Raw genomic sequence first — 22,779 nt, 5'->3', positions numbered from 1 at the left:
ACACTCTCCTAACTACCTTCTTAACTTTCTTCTTAACTCTCTCCTTAACTACCTTCTTAACTTTCTCCTTAATTACCTTCTTAACTCTCTCCTTAACTACCTCCTTAACTCTCTCCTTACTACCTTCTTAACTCTCTCCTTAACTCTCTCCTTAACTACCTTCTTAACTCTCTCCTTAATTACCTTCTTAACTCTCTCCTTAACTACCTTCTTAACTCTCTCCTTAACGCTCTCCTAACTACCTTCTTAACTCTCTCCTTAACTACCTTCTTAACTCTCCCCTTAACACTCTCCTTAACTCTCTCCTAACTACCTTCTTAACTTTCTCCTTAACTCTCTCCTTAACTACCGCCTTAACTCTCTCCTTAACTACCTTCTTAACTCTCTCCTTAACGCTCTCCTAACTACCTTCTTAACTCTCTCCTAACTACCTTCTTAACTTTCTCCTTAACTCTCTCCTTAACTACCTCCTTAACTCTCTCCTTAACTCGCTCCTTAACTACCTTTTTAACTCTCTCCTTAACTACCTTCTTAACTCTCTCCTTAACGCTCTCCTAACTACCTTCTTAATTTTCTCCTTAACACTCTCCTAACTACCTTCTTAACTCTCTCCTTAATTACCTTCTTAACTCTCTCCTTAATTACCTTCTTAACTCTCTCCTGAACTACCTCCTGAACTACCTCCTGAATTACCTCCTTAACTACCTCATTAACTACCTCCTGAACTACCTCCTGAACTACCTCCTGAACTACCTCCTGAACTACCTCCTGAACTACCTCCTTAATTACCTCCTTAATTACCTCATTAACTACCTCCTGAACTACCTCCTTAATTACCTCATTAACTACCTCCTTAACTCACTACTTAACTCTTTCTCTCCGTCTGTCAACACCTTTCTTCACACTGTCACTCTGGAAACTCTATACATGTATTAGACCTTTGCTTTCTCCTGTACAAGACCTTGAACAACGCACATACTCATGCAGACATGCACATACACATGTTAAAAACGCATAAAGACTTACTCACACACTGTTCTTGCATACACACTAAAGAGTGTTAGTGTTTAAAGTTGTTTTGATCAACTTCTGTCACATGTGAAAAGTTAAGGCTGAGACACTGTCCTCTTGGAGTGAACACCAAACTGCACTTAGCATTTTGTAAGCACTTAGCAGCTAGTTATCTAAGATATACTGTAGAAGGTGAACAACAACACTGTAGGATTGCGTAAGCAGACCTTTCTCAGTTACTCACAGTGATAGAGTTGTCCTGGTCAGCCATGCCCTCTCTCCTCTCTCTCCTTTCCTCTCATACTCTGTCTCTCCAACTCGTCCACTGTGAGAAAGGCGATAGCACCCAAATCCCCTCCAGCCTGCTTCACGACAACAAACTGACCCCCTAGTACTCCTCAATCACTCTTGCTGTTGTACCCACAAACACAGATACACACACCCACCTGTTACAACAGTTAAACTTACCGTGGTGGGGTACCCTCCGGACAGAAATAGAAACTCATATAGTGGATATATGTGTGTGTGTGCGCACACACAGATGTCTAGAAACTTACTTAGCCTCAAATAGATGCTGCCCACACACGATGCATAGGGTGCTTCACATTCCACCAAAGACTGTGCACAGCTGGTCAGAGTGTAATTAGGTTGTCTTTTCTAGTTGATGGTGTGTGCAGTCACTGCCATGGTGACTCAGAGAACCTCTTTTCTCCACAGTTCAAGCAAAGACAGCTGATGACACACACACATACACACACACACACACACACACACACACACACACACACACACACACACACACACACACACACACACACACACACACACGCACACAAACACGCACGCACACACGCACACACACACACACACACACACACACACACACACACACAGGCCAAGCAGGAGAGCATATGTGGATAACCAGTATGAGGTGGCATGGTAACACCATGGTGACCCCCACTGAGGCCTCCGTAGTTGGCTCACCACCACACAATCTCTGACCACCCCCACTGCACCCCTTAGCCAACCCCCACTAGCCCCTAGCCCACCCCAACCCTGGGCCTGCAGTTCCACCTCTCCTGGAGCTAGAGGGAGATCAAAGCCTGACCAGCACTGCATTACAGAGTAGAGAAGTAGTGGGGAAATTATGTACCTGTTAAGGGCAAGAGTAGGTGATGTGCTTAAAGATGCTTAATGTCCACGCACACACGCACTCACACATGCACGCACGCACACACACACACACACACACACACACACGCACACACACACACACACACACACACACTAGGCTCCGTTGAAATGCAGTCCTACAAGGTGGACATCGTCCACCTTCCCCTAGGTCAGCCAAAGTTCAGATCTCAGAGGGTCATTTTAGCACAAGGAGAGTGCAGAAGTCTGACATGACCTGTCCCTGCAGTGGACAAACTGGACAGAGCACTAACGTACGCCTTACTTTTTCATTTCAATAACTTGGAGAACCATGCAATGTCAATGACGATCTTTGGATAAAATTTACAAGAAGTTATGCACATTTGTAATGTTCAGTACAGTGTGTTTATGTTGGTGTGAGTTCAGTCTATACTACTGTGCGAGGTAAGTGTGTGGTGCAGTCAGATAAGGGTAGAAGGGGCACTTTGTAGGCCACACCCGAACCCTGCATGCCAGGCTGACGCAGAGTCACCCCACTCTCAGTGTAAATGCACACTTTCACTGGCTCACTAGCCTGTCTATCCCTATCCCCTCTCTCTTACACACAAACCATAATACAAACACACGTACGCAGCAGCCTGAAATCCTCTCATGCCTTGTAAATCCTCATGATAATCTTAACTAACACTGTGTGATGGAGATGGATGTGGGTCTAGGTCCTAGAAGCCCCAGAGAGAGGACAGTGCTGTGTGGCGGGGCTGGCTGGGGTTAGTGGAACCACATCATAAATCACCCTCTACTGTTACTGTACTGTATGGAAGGAGAGACAATAAGCTGCAGCGTTTCATCATTAGCTTCACATCACACTGTAGCGCTATGAGGTATCCCATTGTCCTCAGGCTCTGTCCACTGTACCTCTGTCTCTTTCTCTTTAATCCTCACATTCTTCCGTTATCACATTTGACTAATTCTACCCTGCTTTCCTTCCTTTTCCTTTGTTCATCACTGTCTCATATAATCCTTGTTCAATCCCTCTCCTCTTTTCCCTCCTCCATTTTCCCTCTCCTCTTAATGCTCTCTCTCTCTCTCTCTCTCTCTCTCTCTCTCTTCCCCCCCTCTCTCGTGCTGGTGCTGCGGCAGACATGATGACATCACCTTCTAGCTGGTGTACTGCAGCAGTGTGACACAGTCTGTGTGTGAGTGTGTGTTTGTCTGTAAGAGAGTCAGTGTGTGTGTGCGCACACGTGTGTGTGTGTGTTTGTGTCTCATGAGTCCCATTTAGTAGTGTCAACAGTAAGGGATAACTGTCTCTCAGTATCTAAGTAGGTGTGAAACCTGACAGAGACCAGGGGATAACCAAGGCACAAATGTCTCTGTGTGTGTTTGATGGCATGCTTTAAACAGTGACGGTTCTACTTTAAGCCCTGCATGACAGGACCATGTGAGGTTGTGGCTGGGATAGGAAAGGAGGAACAGTGCATGGAGCTGCCTGGTTTCAGGCTCTTGCTCCCCCAGGGAGAATCACAGGGCTGGGCCATTGATCTTAAGGAAACCCTCTCCTCCTCTGGTCCCTATGGACCTGTGTGTGAGGCTGACCCAGGCAGCTAACCATTAACCTGCAATGAAACGGATGCAAAACCAGCGCTGAGTCTGCACTATGCATAGCCTGAAGTACACAGATCACCGTCAACACTGTGATAGATGCATTCTTGAGAATGAATGCATGTTTATAACACACACACACACACACACACACACACACACACACACACACACACACACACACACACACACACACACACACACACACACACACACACACACACACACAATCCCCTCTCCATAAGCAAATGGCATACTAAGACTTTGCAGGCACAGCACCAGGTGCAAATCGTAAGTGTAACGATCGTCGTGCAGGAAGGAAGAAGTGGACCAAGGCGCAGCTGGGAGCGAACACATGTTATTTATTTCAGACTGAAATAACACGGTCAAAACAGAGAATAAACGTATCGCTACTGCTCAAACAAAAAGAGACAACAACCCACAAACATCGTGGGGGGAAAAGGAACTTAAATATGATTCCCCAATCAGAGGCAACTAGCGACAGCTGTCTCTGATTGGGAATCGACATAACCCAACATAGAAATACGCCCCAAAGCAAGGCTATACCAAAACATAGAAAATAAACTATATTAATGCCACACCCTGACCAAAATAGAAGAGTTCACCTGGTCAGGGCGTGACAGTACCCCCCCTCCAACGGTGCGTACTCCCGGCGCACCAACCTAAAGTCTATTAAGGGGGGGACCCGGGTGGGCGCCTCACCCTCGGTGGAGGCTCTGGCCCCGGGCGTGTTTCTCCCCCTGCCTCCACCCTAGCCCTACCCCTCTGGCCCGGACTGGACCACGGTGGAGCGGCATGCTCAGGCTCCGGAGCGGAGCCGCCGACCGGAACAGGACTGATCACCGGTGGACCGGACACAGGCCGTGCCGGACTGTGGACACGCGCCGTGGGCCTGGTGCGGGGGACAGGGACGGGCCGGACAGGACCGGGGACACGCACCACCAACCTGGTGCGGGGAGCAGGGACGGGCCGGACTGGCCTGGGGACACGCACCACCAACCTGGTGCGGGGAGCAGGGACGGGCCGGACTGGACTGGGGACACGCACCACCGGCTTGGTGCGGGGAGCCGGGATGGGCCGGACAGGACTGGGGACACGCACCACTAACCTGGTGCGGGGAGCAGGAATGGGCCGGACAGGACTGGGGACACGCACCACTAACCTGGTGCGGGGAGCAGGGATGGGCCGGACAGGACTGTGGACATGCACCACTAACCTGGTGCGGGGAGCAGGGACGGGCCGGACTGGACTGGGGACGCCTGGCAGCTCGGGACAGTCTGGGCAGTCTGGCCACTCCGGCAGTTCAGGGCAGTCTGGCCACTCCGGCAGTTCAGCGCAGTCTGGCCACTCCGGCAGTTCAGCGCAGTCTGGCCACTCCGGCAGTTCAGCGCAGTCTGGCCCATCCGGCAGTTCAGCGCAGTCTGGCCACTCCGGCAGTTCAGCGCAGTCTGGCCACTCCGGCGACTGTTGACTGACGGGTAGCTCCGACGACTGTTGACTGGCGGGCAGCTCCGACAACTGTTGACTGGCGGGCAGCTCCGACGACTGTTGACTGGCGGGCAGCTCCGACGACTGTTGACTGGCGGGCAGCTCCGACGACTGTTGACTGGCGGGCAGCTCCTGCCCCGTCAAACAGCCCTTGTGCCCCCCCCTAAAAAATTCTTGGGGATGCCTCTCGGTCTCCCTAAACTCTTCCATCGCCCTGGAAATGCTCCTCCTTAACTCGGCCCATGTCCATCCTTCCTCTTCGTTCCTCTGCTGCTTGGTCCTGGTTTGGTGGGTTGTTCTGTACTGATTGGCGTCGGGTGATGAGGAAGCGGACCAAAACGCAGCTGGGAGCGAATACATGTTTATTCAACACACTAGAATTAAACATGTACACAAAATCAAGAAAAACCTGCCCATACGTTACGTGCTCAAATAACGAGACAACAACCCACAAACATCGTGGGGGGAAAAGGAACTTAAATATGATTCCCCAATCAGAGGCAACTAGCGACAGCTGTCTCTGATTGGGAATCGACATAACCCAACATAGAAATACGCCCCAAAGCAAGGCTATACCAAAACATAGAAAATAAACTATATTAATGCCACACCCTGACCAAAATAGAAGAGTTCACCTGGTCAGGGCGTGACAGTAAGTATATTAGATGCCACCTCAGCTATTTGTGGACCCAGCAGAAAGGTGCCAATAAGGGGTTTACGTACAGTTTATGACAAGATGGTATCCTGCCCATATAGTACAGCTACAGCATGCTATCTGGGGCCACAACATAACTAAATGGATGTGAAAATTCCTGCGGAGACGTCTTAAACAGCTATTCTGTTTCCCTTTTCTGCTGACTTGCATTTGTTCAGGAAATGGATTTTCTTTCCATCTTTCACCCTTCTCCATCCATCCCTCAGTCTGTTTTAGCTAGCTAGCTGCAGAGTGAACGTGTTGTTTCCAGTCAGGGTGGTGGTGAGGAGGAGCCAGTCAGGCAGAGACCCCCAGGGACTCTACTCTGGACACACTTACAGGAACCAGCCTGGTCAAGCAATTACAACCACTCACTCAACACAGTCTGTCTGTCTGGGTCTGTCTGTTTCTGTGTCTCTCTCTGTCTGTCTGCCTGCCTGTTTCAGCTATACACACTGATCACGAGCCTATATTTCCCTCTCCTTTTGACTGTTTACTTTCTCACACTTTCTATCTCTCTATTTCCGTGTTCCTGTTTGTCTGTCTTTCTCTTTGACTCACCCCTCCATCTGGACCCCTCAGCAATGGATGAGATTGTCATGGTTTTTGAGATCTTTTGTGGAAAGATGGAGGGAGGGGGAACCATAGAAGTAGAGAGGGGACTGTTTACAGAGCGTGAGAAAGAATGGTAGAAAGTGACGATAATCACAAGGATGCAAGTATAGAGAATTAACTAGAGACTGCTAATAAGTCCCATGTTTACGATAGACTTTTTAATTAGGTTAACAAGTAAATAGCTAAGTAGTCACTGCGGGGCTACACTTTAGAGTGTGAGCAGTAGAGAGTGGGTGATTGAGTGAGCTGTGTAGAGAACTCAGAGGGAGTCTGAGCTGTCATCTATGAAATATCAAACAGAAGCACAGTCAGTGGACCTACAGCTTTGATCCGACTATCACTGAGTGTGACTCTATACTGACAATTAAATACGGCTGCAGCATTGACCTCTGTGTGTGTGTGTGTGTGTGTGTGTGTGTGTGTGTGTGTGTGTGTGTGTGTGTGTGTGTGTGTGTGTGTGTGTGTGTGTGTGTGTGTTTGTGTGTGCGCTTGCGTGCGGGCGTGCGTGCGATAAAAAGAGACAGAGGACAAGACAGAGAGCAAGGGGGAGTGAGAATTGCAACCTTATCAGATATAGTAATTGCAACAGTACAAAATGTTAAGCCCATCCTCACAACTATCAATAATGCACACACATAGGTGAATTTAACATTTCTTAATGGAACATTCCACTACAAAATTATATTTTGGTATTTGTTTCAGTGGTCCATTGTTGACATAGTCCCAAAACCTGTTGCTTGTCAGCAATCAAGTTTTCAAGATATGTAACTTTATTTCAAAATAAAGAAATCATCCCCGTATGATGTATTTTGCATCCAATAATGCAAAACGCAGCATTATATGATGTAAAATGCATCATAAGGGGATGATTTGTGTATTTTGAAAGTTACATATCTTTAAGGTTGCATCATCTGGCCTTTCACAGCGCTTAACCAGACGATGCCTGCTGTTGCTGAGCGCCTTCGCTGCAGCCAAATTCCCCCTCTAAACCTAAGTGCTGAATCAGCAGTCCTCTGGCTATACAGTATACTGACAAAATACCATAGATGTCTGCTGTGTGTCTTTTAATCGTCATACTTCCTAAATTAGCAGGAGCTTCAGGGAAGTCAAGATAATATGATGTAGCTAAGGAGAGATACGTGTACTGATCGTCAGCTTACTTACCACCCACCCACAACAGACATTCCACAACAGAACAGAGTACTAAACTAAGTCATAACAAGATTCAAAGAAGACTACAGAACAGGACACACAGCCATCACACACACGCACATCTCACACACAATCTCACAGACACACATGCACCGTTACTCCCTAAAATGTATCCCAAATGACTAGCTAGACTCTACACTCTCCCCTACGGAGATCTGTAGTTGCTATGGGACACCAAGTCAAATGAATGTAATAGACAAAACATGAACAGCCTGAAGTTCTGTTTTGAGAGAATTAAAGTAAAAAAATATTCAGTCAACATTCTGTCACTATTGTTCTATTCTATTGAAGGCAACTAAAATACCAATTAACTAAAATATGAATCTGTTTAATATGAGACAAATGTCATCAGGAAGCATCAATATGGAATTGACAACTGTGTTTACACTGTCTCAGATAGCCCTCTACTCATCATCTCCTTGTCCTCTATCTTTCACTCTCTTTCACACTCCCTTTCTCTCTGTGACAGACAGAGACATGGACAGATTCATTAATGAAGGGAAGACCACATAGAGAGAGGGAAGCGAGGAAGAGGTCTCCAAATAGTTAATGAAGAGAGAATCTTAGCTGTATGAAGATGTAGGAAAGTAAAGATGAGCTGATATCTAAGTAAATTATACTGTAATTGAAGATTAATATATTAGAAGGGTTGGAGTTGCATCAGTTCATTGATTAAAAATAGAGAGATGATCAAAATAAACAGATAGTTTAATAACGGTGCAGTAAAATGATATAGGTGGACAGACAGGGAAATTGACAGGTGGGTTAGTTAGAAGTCACCGGAAAAGGTAGTGGAAGTTCTAAGAAAGTGATCTAAGACCACAACATGGTTAAACTGTAGTATGCAGACAAAAGACTGCTAAACAGAGCAAACAGATAAACCCACAAACAGACTGTCAGAGAGTCAGTAGCATGAAGAATAGAGCGAAGGAGAGAGTGAAGAGATTACAGTGATAAAGGAATAATAATGGAGACAGATATTGGTTAAGGAACACAATCCAGTTTCTACTCACTCCACAGGTGATGAGCTTGGCCGGCATGATTGCTGGCCCTCCACTCCCTCTCTGCTTTTCTCTCTCTCTTTCTCTCTTCTTTCTCTCTCTCTCTCTTTCTCTCCCTCTCTCTGTCTCTCTTACACACACACTCTACTGTTGTTTCCTTGCCCCCCGAGAGTGTATGCTGGGACTGGGCACTGAGACCACGTCCTACCTAAACACACACACGCAGACACATACACTTGAGTGCACAGGGCCCGTCCAGGGTGGGAGGGGAGGGGGTGTTTATCTCTAGAGGAATGCTGCCTGTATCTAAAGACACACATTGAACACACACTCCCCTCAATCTCACGCTGTGTCGCCTCGCCCACTACCTCTCCCTGTCTCTCTTTCACTCATTTGTCTATTTCCTTTTCTCTCTTTCTTCATCTTCTCTCCTCCATGACACTTTCTATTTACTGTCTTCCTCTCTCTCCACCAGCTCCCTCCCTTGTTCTCGCTCTTTACTTTTCACTTGTTTTGATGTCCCCCAGCTCTCTCTCTTTCACCCCGAGATTGATCCCTAGAGTGTGTTGATCCCTTATTTCCTGCTATCCCTCCTTCGCTACATGTCTTCCCACATCTCTCTGTCCCTCCTGTATTTTTTAGTGACAGCCAGACAATCTTTTTTTTCTCAGCCTGCCATTTACAGACAGGCGTTGTGTTTTGGGTGGAGAATTCCTGTGCTGTGTGAGCGGGTCTGTTCCAGTCTGTGGAGTGACTTACAGTGACAAAGCGCCCAGTGGGGGGGCCATTTACGTTGCCACTATCCCATGACAATGGACCAGACGCACAGGGCGGGGGGAGGCCAGCCTCTCAAAGGGCCCTGCCTTTTTTAATAAAGCGTCCGTCATTCCCTGCCTGAAAAGGCCTCCTTTTCTCCCCCTCTTCCTCCTCTCTGCCTCTCCTGGCTAAACGCTGGGAAAAGCACATCGCTGCCAAAACCACGCAGAGAGATAAATGCTTGTAGGAGAGGGGGATGTGGGGAGAGGGGGATGTGAGGAGAGGGGGATGTGGGAAGAGGGAGATGTGAGGAGAGGGGGATGTGAGGAGAGGGGGATGTGAGGAGAGGGGAACGTTAGCCCCTCCCGAGAGGGGGTTATACACCACTCAGTAGCACTGAACCGTGACCTCGGTAAACATATCACGTGACTGGCTCAGCCCTGTGTTCGGGTGTGTTTGTGGGTGAGAGTTACCAGTGCCAACCACTGCAGAGCAGGGGACTGGAGACACTAATGTCCATGAAGAGATGACAAATTAGCCCATGGTCCTCAGCTATAGAGGAAAAACAAGCTCCTTTCATTATCCTAGTATCATATCCCATGGTTCTGAGTCCACTGAGGAAGCTAAAGTTGAGTGATAACATAGCAGGAATAACAGACTGATAAGAGCTCTTCAGATTCCAGACGTACATAATGATGGAAACAGTCTGGTATCTTTCAAGAGCCAATGATGTTTCCTGTTACAGAGACTTCTAAAACAGCACCATTCTACCTGGCCTCCCACACTCATACCTTTACCAAACAGTCTGCCTGGCCTCCCATAGTCATACTTTTACCAAACATTCTATCTGGCCTCCTATAGTCATACTTTTACCAAATGGTTTGCCTGGCCTCCCATAGTCATACTTTTACCAAACAGTCTGTCTGACCTCCTATAGTCATACTTTTACCAAACAGTCTGTCTGGCCTCCCATAGTCATACTTTTACCAAACAGTCTGTCTGGTCTCCTATAGTCATACTTTTACCAAACAGTCTGTCTGGCCTCCTATAGTCATACTTTTACCAAACAGTCTGTCTGGCCTCCTATAGTCATACTTTTACCAAACAGTCTGTCTGGCCTCCCATAGTCATACTTTAACCAAACATTCTTTCTGGCCCACACATGAGCTCAAGATTTGGCCTAGACGGGTACGTAGAGGGACAGAGAGAGGTACGACCCACTACTCAGAATGTGCATGGCCCAGGGTTATATATTGAGATATACTGTGCTCTCCTGTTTTGTGGTGTGGCTGATTTATGTTGGGGACAGACGTACCCTCTAGATTTCACATCTTGCCCCCCTCATGGGCAGGACAAAACCCCTCTCTCCCTGCTCTTTAGGGCCACTGCCATCAGCATGTGGTGGGCGCTTTGTGGGGTTTTATTTCCTATTTCCTGATGCTTGCAGAAACACTGAGCAGACTTCAAAAGGTGGGGGAGGAATCAACATCAACATGGACACTCCGTCAGTCCCCCTCTTTTAACCTGTCATTCTGTCACACATTTTTGTTGACACACACACACACACACACACACACACACACACACACACACACACACACACACACACACACACACACACTCACACACGCATGCACGCACACACAAACACACACGCACACACACGCACACACACGCACACACAAACAGACTCTTTATTGCATGCACGAACACAGGTGCGCAGGCAGGCATGCACATACAGTATAGTACATCTAGACTTGAGTATCTGCCAAATGACTAAGATGTAGCTAAAATCAACTAAACTGAAGGGCTGCTACAGTAGAAGACTAACTGACACTATCTGATCCAGATCAAAGCTTCCACAGAGATAATGCACAGATACTGGAGAGCAAATCTCCCTGGCATACTCCTGTGTAGCGATGATACTGTAATGTAGACCATAGCACTGGAGTTACAGCCGTCTGGTGGCTGCGTTGGGAAGTGCATTATTGGCCTGCAGCCTCAGCACCGCTCCAGAGAGGTGGTAGGTTTAGAACAGGCGTATTACACACACAGGTCGCAGGTCCCAGTCGGTTATTATGAACTTTTTAGAGAACCAGCTCTTCATTTGTGAATATGGTGTTTATTTGAGTTGCAGTGGACATTTGATTTGTAACTGTGTGCTTTATTCTTGCCTGTGCATGCTATTGTTGGTTTGCTGTGCCTCTCTCTCCTCTGTGTGTTTCCCCTAATTGATTAATTTAGTCCCACCCCTTTGGCTGGTCTCCTTGGAGATGGGCGTTGCCCTGGACTAGCACACCTTTATTGATTTACTCCAACGAGTCACTGCACTGCTCAAAAGGAGAGCTCAGAGCTTACTTACCGGGACTGCTACTTTTGGGGATGCCACGTCCACCGCGCCCGCCGCTGTTTCTACTACCTCGTCCAAGAGGGTGGAGCCGAACCGATGCCTCTACAATGCTCAGATGACGGCTGACACAATGCATGCTATTTCCAGGGGTGTGTATTCATGCATGCCAAGAAAAAAACATGAATTTATCTTTTGTCTCTCTGTGTTTCATAATCTTCCTACATTTCGCAAGAGGCTGAATGTATCTCACAGGAGAAAGCATCCGATCCTCTCTGTCTCTCTACATGTTGTCTCTCTACATGTAGGCTATCTGTCTGATGCTGTCAAGTCCAAACGAGTAGGACATTGTTGCCGCCCGTTGCATTAAAGACAAGGGAAGCCAGCAAGGATCTGGCCTCCTTGACAAAAGTATAAAAAAACTGGCCTTCCGAGTGGAACAGCGGTCTAAGTCATTGCATCGCAGTGCTTGTGGCGTCACTACAGACCCGGATTCGATCCCAGGCTGTGTCATAACCGGCCGTGACTGGGGCGGCGCACAATTGGCCAAGCGTTGTCCTGGTTAGGGGAGGGTTTGGCCTTGGTTGTCAGTTGAACGATGTTTCCTCCAACACATTGCTGCGGCTGGCTTCTGGGTTAAGCGGGCGGGTGTTAAGAAGCGCGGTTCAAATCCCATTGAGAGCTTACATCATTGACAGAAACTAGAATTGTTGTGTGTTGTCCTCCGGTGGCTAGCGAGCTAAAATTGTCCCTTTCCTAAATTAGCCATGGATGGACATATGGATTGGACTTGTGATTTTACTTAATTCTCCGTACTGGCCAATGATTATAACGACAATTCTGCTCCAACCATTAATTCATACATTGTTGTGCCCCTGGCCTGAGAGGATGGAAGTTCAGTATGTACAGTAGCTGGATGTAGAAGGCTAATGTTAACTAGCTAACGCCCATGAATGGAAGTTAGGCTAGCGAGCAAGCATTTTAGCCTGGTAGCCTAGAGCCCTATTAGGACGGGATACATTTTACTGCAGTAGCTCAGGTAATGTAATTATCTGCACGAGCTCAAATCACAACATCTGTCATTTTGTTTCCGTCCGAGTCTGCCATGTCAGTCATTTTTACAAGGTAGGAAGGTTATTGTCCCGGCACTAAAAACCTAGTGTTTTCCGGCAAACTCCCAGGTCCTCTGATAATACTTATCCCGTGCAAATCGTTATCCCTGTGTTTTGAGGTGCTGCACCCAGTTTGGGTAAGAAGAACATGGGAACAAATTGATGCTTCAAACAAAGTGTTGTGGACCTAGCCCAGATAAGTGATCTGTTTTGACACATCAACTTTCCTAGTGCCATACTTCTCTCTTTAAAGATGAAGTGGACAATATTGAATTGATAAATTGTCAAATACATCAGTTAATTAAATATCTGCATAGGTTACACTTCATGGTTTTAGGATATTGATATGCATTAATATTTTGACTGGCCATTAGGCCAATATTAGGCTATCCTTAGACATGTGAAATATCTTCACTCCTAGAACAGCCTCTAGGCTTCCGTCATAACGGTACATTTTGAATGAGGAAAAAAATATAATAATAATAATAATAATATTACAGGGGCAGTTTGGTAAAAGTAATCCCCTCCAAATCATCCGCTGAAAAAATGGACATGCTGGGGTAGTAATTACGTAAACAACATTCTATAGTGATACTAGTACTGTGAGAATAGGATTTAGGACAACAAAATATAAAAGCGTGTACTGTATGAAACAGAGAAAGACCATTTCGTCAACATGAATGAAAGGAGGATGGCATTGGAGTTTCTCTACAAGTAGGGTGAGTCAACATGTTTTTCTACTTGCACGAACGCATGCGCACACACATAAATCAGATCCCTGGACAGCCACATCATACAGTGCATTTGGAAAGTACTCAGACCCCTTGACTTTTTCCACATTATGTTACGTTACAACCTTATTCTAAAATATATATTTTTTAATTCCCCCTCATCAATCTACATACAATACCCCATAATGACATAGCAAAACCTTTTTTTCTTCATTTTTGCAAAGTTTTATAAAAAATAAATATAAAAAAATTACCTTATTTACATAAGTATTCAGAACCTTTGCTATGAGACTTGAAATTGAGCTCCGTTGCATCCTGTTTCCATTGATCATCCTTGAGCTGTTTCTACAACTTGGAGTCCACCTGTGGTAAATTCAATTGACTGGGCATGATTTGGAAAGAGACACACCTGTCTACATAAGGTCCCACAGTTGACAGTGCAATTCAGAGCAAAAACCAAGCAATGAGGTCAAAGAAATTGACCGTAGAGCTCTGAGACAGGATTGTGTCGAGGCACAGATCTGGGGAAGGGTACCGAAAAATGTCTGCTGCATTGAAGGTCCCCAAGAACACAATGGCCTCCATCATTCTTAAATAGAAGAAGTTTGGAACCACCAAGACTCTTTCTAGAGCTGGCCGCCCGGCCAAACTGAGCAACCGGGGGAGAGGGGCCTTGGTCAGGGAGGTGACCAAGAACCTGATGGTCACTCTGACAGAGCTCCAGAGTTCCTCTGTGGAGATGGGAGAACCTTCCAGAAGGACAACCATCTCTGCAGCACGCCACCAATCAGGCCTTTATGGTAGTGGCCAGATGGAAGCCATCCCTCAGTAAAAGGCACATGACAGCCAGCTTGTAGTTTGTCTAAAGGCATCTAAAGACTCTCAGACCATGAGTAACAAGATTCTCTGGTCTGATAAAACCAAGATTGAACTCTTTGGTGAAGCAAGGTGGTGGCAGCATAATGCTGTGGGGATGTTTTTCAGCGACAGGGAATGGGAGCCTAGTCAGGATTGAGGGAAAGATGAACGGAGCACAGAGATCCTTGATGAAACCTGCTCCAGAGCACTCAGGACCTCAGACTGGAGCGAAGATTCACCTTCCAACAGGACAACGACCATAAGCACAGCCAAGACAACACAGGAGTGGCTTCGGGACAAGTCTCTGAATGTCCTTGAGGGGCCCAGCCAGAGCCCGGACTGGAACCCAATCGAACATCTCTGGAGAGACCTGAAAATAGCTGTGCAGAGACGCTCCCCATCCAACCTGACAGAGCTTGAAAGGATCTGCAGAGAAGAATGGGAAAAACTCTCCAAATACAGGTGTGCCAAGCTTCTAGCGTCATACCCATGAAGAAAAAGGTGCTTCAACAAAGTACTGAGTAAAGAGTCTGAATACTTATGTAAATGTGATATTTCAGTTTTATTTAAAAAAATGTAAACCTGTTTTTGCTTTGTCATTATGGAGTATTGTGTGTAGATTGATGAAAAAAACCAATTGAATCAATTTTAGAATAAGGCTGTAATGTAACAAAATGTGGAAAAACTTACGTTGATTGGACTAAATTGTTTTTGGTATCTTTTACATAGTTGTCACTGTATTAGACTAAGCAGTGGTGATTTGATGATGATGAAATGGTGCTGGAATAGTGGAGGCGGCTCCTGTTTTCTTTGCAACTTGTGGTAACTCTCTGACTCTAAATCAATAGTTTAGTGGTCCGAAAATGTTGGAAATATTAACATGCTTGACTATGCTGTACTGTAGGTCATGTAACTGTCTGTTACTGTACATGCAATATGCTTTGGGGACTTCCCTGGACAGAGATTGATATCTTGTTTTGTGATTGAACCTCTACAGGATCGGTCGGTCCGCCGCGGGACGGTTGAGCTAAAGTAGGTTAATGCAATTAGCATGCGGTTGTAAGTAGACCATTTCCCAGGACGTAGACTTATCTGATGTTGGCAGAAAGCTTAAATTCTTGTTAATCTAACTGCACTGTTCAATTTACAGTAGCTATTACAGTGAAAGAATACCATGCATTTTTTTAAATTTCACCTTTATTTAACCAGGTTGGCTAGTTGAGAACAAGTTCTCATTTGCAACTGCGACCTGGCCAAGATAAAGCGTATCAATTCGACACATACAACAACACAGAGTTACACATGGAATAAACAAAACATACAGTCAATAATACAGTAGAACAAAAGAAAACAAAAAGTCTATATATACAGTGAGTGCAAATTAGGTAAGTTAAGGCAATAAATAGGCCATGGTGGCGAAGTAATTACAATATAGCAATTAAACACTGGAATGGTAGATGTGCAGAAGATGAATGTGCAAGTAGAGATACTGGGGTGCAAAGGAGCAAGATATGGGGATGAGGTAGGTAGATAGATGGGCTGTTTACAGATGGGCTATGTACAGGTGCAGTGATCTGTGAGCTGCTCTGACAGCTGGTGCTTAAAGCTAGTGAGGGAGATATGAGTCTCCAGCTTCAGAGATTTTTGCAGTTCGTTCCAGTTATTGGCAGCAGAGAACTGGAAGGAAAGACAACCAAAGGAGGAATTGGCTTTGGGGGTGACCAGTGAGATATACCTGCTGGAGCGCATGCTACGAGTGGGTGCTGCTATGGTGACCAGTGAGCTGAGATAAGGCGGGGCTTTACCTAGCAGAGACTTGTAGATAACCTGTAGTCAGTGGGTTTGGTGACGAGTATGAAGCGAGGGCCAACCAACGAGAGTGTACAGGTCGCAATGGTGTGTAGTGTATGGGGCTTTGGTGACAAAACGGATGGCACTGTGATAGACTGCATCCAGTTTGTTGAGTAGAGTGTTGGAGGCTATTTTATAGATGACATCACCGAAGTCGAGGATCGGTAGGATGGTCAGTTTTACGAGGGTATGTTTGGCAGCATGAGTGAAGGATGCTTTGTTGTGATATAGGAAGCCGATTCTAGATTTAATTTTGGATTGGAGATGCTTAATGTGAGTCTGGAAGGAGAGTTTACAGTCTAACCAGACACCCAGGTATTTGTAGTTGTCCACGTATTCTAAGTCAGAGCCGTTCAGAGTAGTGATGCTGGACGGGCGAGCAGGTGCGGGCAGTGATCGATTGAATAGAATGCATTTAGTTTTACTTGCGTTTAAGAGCAGTTGGAGGCCAAGGAAGGAGAGTTGTATGGCACTGAATCTCATCTGGAGGTTTGTTACCACAGTGTCCAAAGAGGGGCCAGAAGTATACAGAATGGTGTCGTCTGCGTAGAGGTGGATCAGAGAATCACCAGCAGCAAGAGCAACATCATTGATGTATACAGAGAAGAGAGTCGGCCCGAGTAATTTAACCCTGTGGCACCCCCATAGAGACTGCCAGAGGTCCGGACAACAGGCCCTCCGATTTGACACACTGAACTCTATCAGAGAAGTAGTTGGTAAACCAGGCGAGGCAATCATTTGAGAAACCAAGGTTGTCGAGTCTGCCAATAAGAATGTGGTGATTGACAGAGTCAAAAGCTTTGGCCTGGTCGAGGAATACGGCTGCCCAGTAATGTCTCTTATCGATGGCAGTTATGATGTCGTTTAGGATCTTGAGCGTGGCTAAGGTGCACCATGACCAGCTCAGAAACCAGATTGCATAGCGGAGAAGGTACGGTGGGATTCGAAATGGTCGGTAATCTATTGTTTGAGGAGAGTGCACAGATATGAACTTGAAAAGTTATTAATAAACCAATTAAGCACATTTGGGCAGTCTTGATACAACATTTTGAACAGAAATGCAATGGTTATTTTGGATCAGTCTCAAACTTTGCATATACACTGCTCCCATCTAGTGGCCAAAGTCTAAATTCTGCCTGGGCTGGAATAATACATTATGGCCTTTCTCTTGCATTTCAAAGATTCCACAAACTTCAAAGTGTTTCCTTTCAAATGGTATCAAGAATATGCATATCCTTGCTTCAGGTCCTGAGCAGTTAGATTTGGGTATGTCATTTCAGAAAAAAATTGAAAAAGGACCTGATCCTTAAGGTTAACAAAAGATGTGGTTTAATTTATTCTGCCACTGTCTTCTTATTGTCTCTATCGTTAGGCCTATATACAGTATATTGGCTTCCCCAGTGATTTTACCCATTCACCGCTACTGGTTACTTCCCAGATATGGGACTAATAACTTTCTGAATCCGTGGGAGGCAGGCATGCACACACGGTGCTCCGTGAGAATAATCCCTTCCTTACCCTTCCTCTGTTATCCCCCTCTGTGGCCTGTGCTGGAGGGTGTGTAATGGAGTTCCGCAACCGTGCGGCAGGCAGGCGGCAGCGGCCAACCCCCAAATGGACTCAACGAAGCAGTGCAACTACATGGCTTCTACCAGGATGAACTGTTGGACTGTTCTTGTGTATGTATCTGTTGGTGTTTTGTAAATGTGTTCATCCTGAAGTCCTTAAACGAAATGGAAAGAAACTACATTTGAAAACCTTGTCTGTGTGCCTGGGACTTTAGTACTTGTATTCTTTGACACACAGACCAGCATAGGGCCAACTCCTTAGCCTGGGCCTCAGTTCCTCAAAGGCAGGCTACAGAACACACTGGGCTAACACAGGACTGTTCATGCTGTTCATAAGAAGCTACAGTGCTTAAAGGTGGCTAACAGACTGCTTCAGGCCTATGCATACTGTAAGCTACTTTTGCTCCCTCTGTCTGCTGAGTGAGAGGGGCATCAGAGAGCTGGCTAAAGCACAGAATGAGTCATGGCCATTGAGCTCTCCTCCCCCTCTGTCTCTCCTGGCTGTGTGGTGCTGTGCCGAGGGGGAGCGTGAAACTTATGGAATGAGTGTGTTAGTGTGTATGAATACTGTGTGTACAGAGTGTATAAAACATTAAGAACCCCTTCCTAATATTGAGTTGCACCCTCTTTTGCCCTCAGAAGAGCCTCAATTCGTCGGGGCATGGAAAGCGTTCCACAGGGATTCTGGCCCATGTTGACTCCAATGCTTCCCACGGTTTTCTCAAGTTGGCTGGATGTCCTTTGAAACACACGGGAAACTGTTGAGTGTGAAACCCAGCAGCGTTGCCGTTCTTGACACAGTCGACGCGGTGGGCCTGACACCTACTATACCCCGTTCAAAGGCACTTATATTTTGTCTTGCCCATTCACCCTCTGAATGGCACACAATCCATGTTTCAATTGTCTCAATGCTTAAAAATCCTTCTTCAATCTGTCTCCTCCCTATAAATCCACTTCAGTGTAGATGAAGAGGTGACATCAATAAGGGATAAAGCATTCACTTGGTCGTCTGTCATGGAGAGCGCATGATTTGTACACTCAGTGTATATGTGTGAGAGAAAGCGGGGAAAACTAGATGATGTTGAAAGGGGAGAGATTGGCATCCCTGCAGTGCAGCACAATCTATGCTGGCCATGTCCTGTTATAATAATGTTCTGTCACTTCAATCTGCTCCAGTCTGGTAATAAAACACACAGGCCGGCTAACTCGCACTGCACCAACTGGGCCGGCCCAGCTAACACACAGCCCCATTACACTACACTATAGTGGCCTGTGCTGGGTACTATTATTGTATGGCAGCATGGAGTGGTTAGTCACTCCCTGTGTCTCTGTTCTGCAAGGGTATGAGCTGCAGAGCTGTCTGAACGAGCCTCTCTGCAGAATAAGTGAGTCTGAGAGACATGGTGATGTATGCAGGGGAGAGTCCGATCCAAGCAGCCCGCCTGGCCATAATTCACTCAACCTGTTTATTAAGTGACCCCTGACGCCACTGACTCCATTCAAACCTAAGGCACTCCTTTGACACTGTCAGAAACGGGCTCTGCCATTCTGGGGCTTCAGGACAGCTAGCCTGGCATGTCCAGATGTACGGGCCATGAGAGGGCTACAGGCCTTCAATGCTAACAGCCTTTATGTGTGTGTGTGTGTGTGTGTGTTGTGTTGTGTTGTGTTGTGTTGTGTTGTGTTGTGTTGTGTTGTGTTGTGTTGTGTTGTGTTGTGTTGTGTTGTGTTGTGTTGTGTGTGTGTGTGTGTGTGTGTGTCTATTTTTCCAACCTAATTGAGGAGAATAACAACAATCCAAAATGCCAGGACCTAGGATCAATGGAGACACAAATGTTTTAATCCTGTGTCTCTTGACACATTCATGAAAATAGTCATGGCCTCTAAACTGTCAAGCTGCATACTGGACCATTTTCCAACTAAACTACTGAAAGAGCTACTTCCTCTGCTTGGCCCTCCTATGTTGAACATAATAAATGGCTCCCTATCCACCGGATGTGTACCAAACTCACTAAAAGTGACAGTAATAAAGCCTCTCTTGAAAAAGCCAAACCTTGACCTGGAAAATGTAAAAAAACTATCGGCCTATATCGAATCTCTCATTCCTCTCAACAAAAAAAAGTGCATCGCACTACCTTCCTGAAGACAAATGATGTATATGAAATGCTTCAGTCTGGTTTTAGACCCCATCACAGCACTGAGACTGCACTGGTGAATTACCTGGTAAATTACCTTTTAATGGCGTCAGACCAAGGCTCTGCATCTGTCCTCGTGCTCCTAGACCTTAGTGCTGCTTCTGACACCATTGATCACCACATTCTTTTGGAGAGATTAGAAACCCTAATTAGTCTACATGGACAAGTTCTTGCCTGGTTTAGATCTTATCTGTCAGAAAGATATCAGTTCGTCTCTGTGGATTATTTGTCCTCCGACAAATCAATTGTAAGTTTCGGCTTTCCTCAAGGTTCTATTTTAGGAATACTATTGTTTTCACTATATATTCTACCTCTTGGGGGTGTCATTCGGAAACACAATGTCAACTTTCACTGCTATGTGGACAACACACAGCTGTATGTTTCGATGAAACATGGTGAAGCCCCAAAATTGCCTACCCTGGAAGCATGTGTTTCAGACATAAGGAAGTGGATGGCGGCAAATGTTTTACTTTTAAACTGTGAAGGACCTCGGCATTACTCTGGACCCTGATCTCTCTTTTGACGAACATATCAAGAATATTTCAAGGACAGCGTTTTTCTATCTTCATACCATTGCAAAAATCGAACTTTTTGTCCAAAAATAATGCAGAAAAGCTAATCCATGCTTTTGTCACTTCTAGGTTAGACTGCTGCAATGCTCTACTCTCCAGCTACCCGGATAAAGCACTAAATAAACTTCAGTTAGTGCTAAATACGGCTGCTAGAATCTTTACTAGAACCCCAAAATGTGATCATATTACTCCAGTTCTAGCCTCTCTACATTAGCTTCCTGTTAAGGCTAGGGCTGATTTCAAGGTTTTACTGCTAACCTACGATGCGGTACATGGGCTTGCTCCTACCTATCTCTCCGATTTGGTCCTGCCGTACATACCTACACGTATGCTACGGTCACAAGACACAGGCCTTCTCATTGTCCCTAGAATTTCTAAGCAAACAGCTGGAGGCAGGGCTTTCTCCTATAGAGCTCCATTTCTATGGAATGATCTGCCTATCCATGTGAGACGCAGACTCGGTTTTGACCTTTAAGTCTTTACTGAAGACTCATCTCTTCAGTAGGTCCTATGATTGAGTGTAGTCTGGCCCAGGGGTGCGACGGAGAACGGCAAGGCACTGGAGCGACGAACTGCCCTTGCTGTGTCTTTCTAGCCGGCTCCCCACTATCCACTGGGATTCTCTGCCTCTAACCCTATTACGGGGGCTGAGTCACCGGCTTACTAGTCCTCTTCCATGCCGTACCTAGGAGGGGTGCGTCACTTGAGTGGGTTGAGTCATAGACATGATCTTCCTGTCTGGTTTTGCGCCCCCTCGGGCTTGTGCGGTAGAGGAGATCTTCGTGGGCTATACTCAGCCTTGTCTCAGGGTAGTGAGTTGGTGGTCTGTTGATATCCCTCTAGTGGTGTGGGGGCTGTGCTTTGGCAAAGTGGGTGGGGTTATATCCTGCCTGGTTGGCCCTGTCTGGGAGTATCATCGGATGGGGCCACAGTGTCCCCCGACCCATCCGTGTCTCAGACTCCAGTATCTATGCTACAATAGTCTATGTGCTGGGGGGCTAGGGTCAGTCTGTTATATCTAGTGTAATTCTCTGTTGTTCTGTGTGAATTGAAGTATTCTCCCTCTAATTCTCCCCCCCCCTACCCTTCCGGAGGACCTGAGACCTAGGATCATGCCTCAGGACTAGCTGGCCTGATGACTCCTGGCTGTTCCCAGTCCACCTGGTTGTGCTGCTGCTCCAGTTTCAACTGTTCTGCCTGCGGCTAGGGAACCTTTACTTGTTCACCGGACGTACTACCTTGTCCCGGACCTGCTGTTTTGACTCTCTCTCTCTCTACCGCCCCTTTGTCTCGACCTCTGAATGCTCGGCTACGAAAAGCCAACTGACATTTACTCCTGACGTACTGACCTGTTGCACCCTCTACAACCACTGTGATTATTATTTGACCCTGCTGGTCATCTATGAAGTTTGAACATCTTGAAGAACAATCTGGCCTTAATCCACCAGGCACATCCAGAAGAGGACTGGCCACCAAGAGCCTGGTTCCTCTCTAGGTTTCTTCCTAGGTTCCTGCCTTTCTAGGGAGTTTTTCCTAGCCACAGTTGCTTGCTGTTTGGGGTTTTAGGCTGGGTTTCTGTATAGCACTTTGTGACATCTGCTGATGTAAAAAGGGCTTTATAAATACATTTTTTTTAGTTTCTGCATGTGTGTTTGTTCAGGAATCTCGTTGACAGTGTGATAGTCTTCATTCACAATGTTATGCTAACAATGTTATGCTAAGCTCTCTTGCTCTCTCTCCATCCCTCCCTCCCACTTTTCTCCATCAGTCTTTCCATCATCAGCTAGTGCAGACAGTGGAGGCTGCTGTAGCAGAGTGGGACAATAGTATACAGCAGGGCACAGAAACAGTGTTGTAAACACAGGCCCACAGAGAAATATGAATCACCATACTAATCTATCTGCTTCCCATCAATTTGGGCAGTAAATATTCCCCATCTGCCTGTCTCTGTCCTCCCTCCCTCCCTCTTTCATCATTCCATCCTCTCTGGGGA

The 22,779-nt window shown here is 46.2% G+C and overlaps 1 protein-coding gene across 11 annotated transcripts in view; it reads right to left on the bottom strand.

Annotated features, from left to right (window-relative positions):
• The window catches only part of LOC115200183 (ankyrin-1), a 170,066-nt gene that overhangs the window by 60,327 nt on the left and 86,960 nt on the right, over positions 1-22,779 (bottom strand). The window contains exon 1 of one of the 11 annotated variants that reach the window (XM_029763008.1): positions 8,809-9,041. The exons of 8 other annotated variants lie outside the window; for them this stretch is intronic. In XM_029763008.1, the coding sequence (XP_029618868.1) occupies positions 8,809-8,835 (27 nt within the window). In that variant the 5' untranslated portion in view covers positions 8,836-9,041. Of the gene's footprint in view, positions 1-1,255; positions 1,750-8,808; positions 9,042-22,779 lie in introns of those variants that run through there. 2 more of the 11 variants (XM_029763013.1, XM_029763009.1) reach the window with 2 other exon arrangements.

The sequence above is a fragment of the Salmo trutta genome, chromosome 9 (genome assembly GCF_901001165.1).
Source record: "Salmo trutta chromosome 9, fSalTru1.1, whole genome shotgun sequence".
Lineage (NCBI taxonomy): Eukaryota > Metazoa > Chordata > Actinopteri > Salmoniformes > Salmonidae > Salmo > Salmo trutta.
The sequence above is the reverse complement of the archived record's forward strand: the minus strand, read 5'-3'. Positions and strand labels throughout refer to the sequence as shown.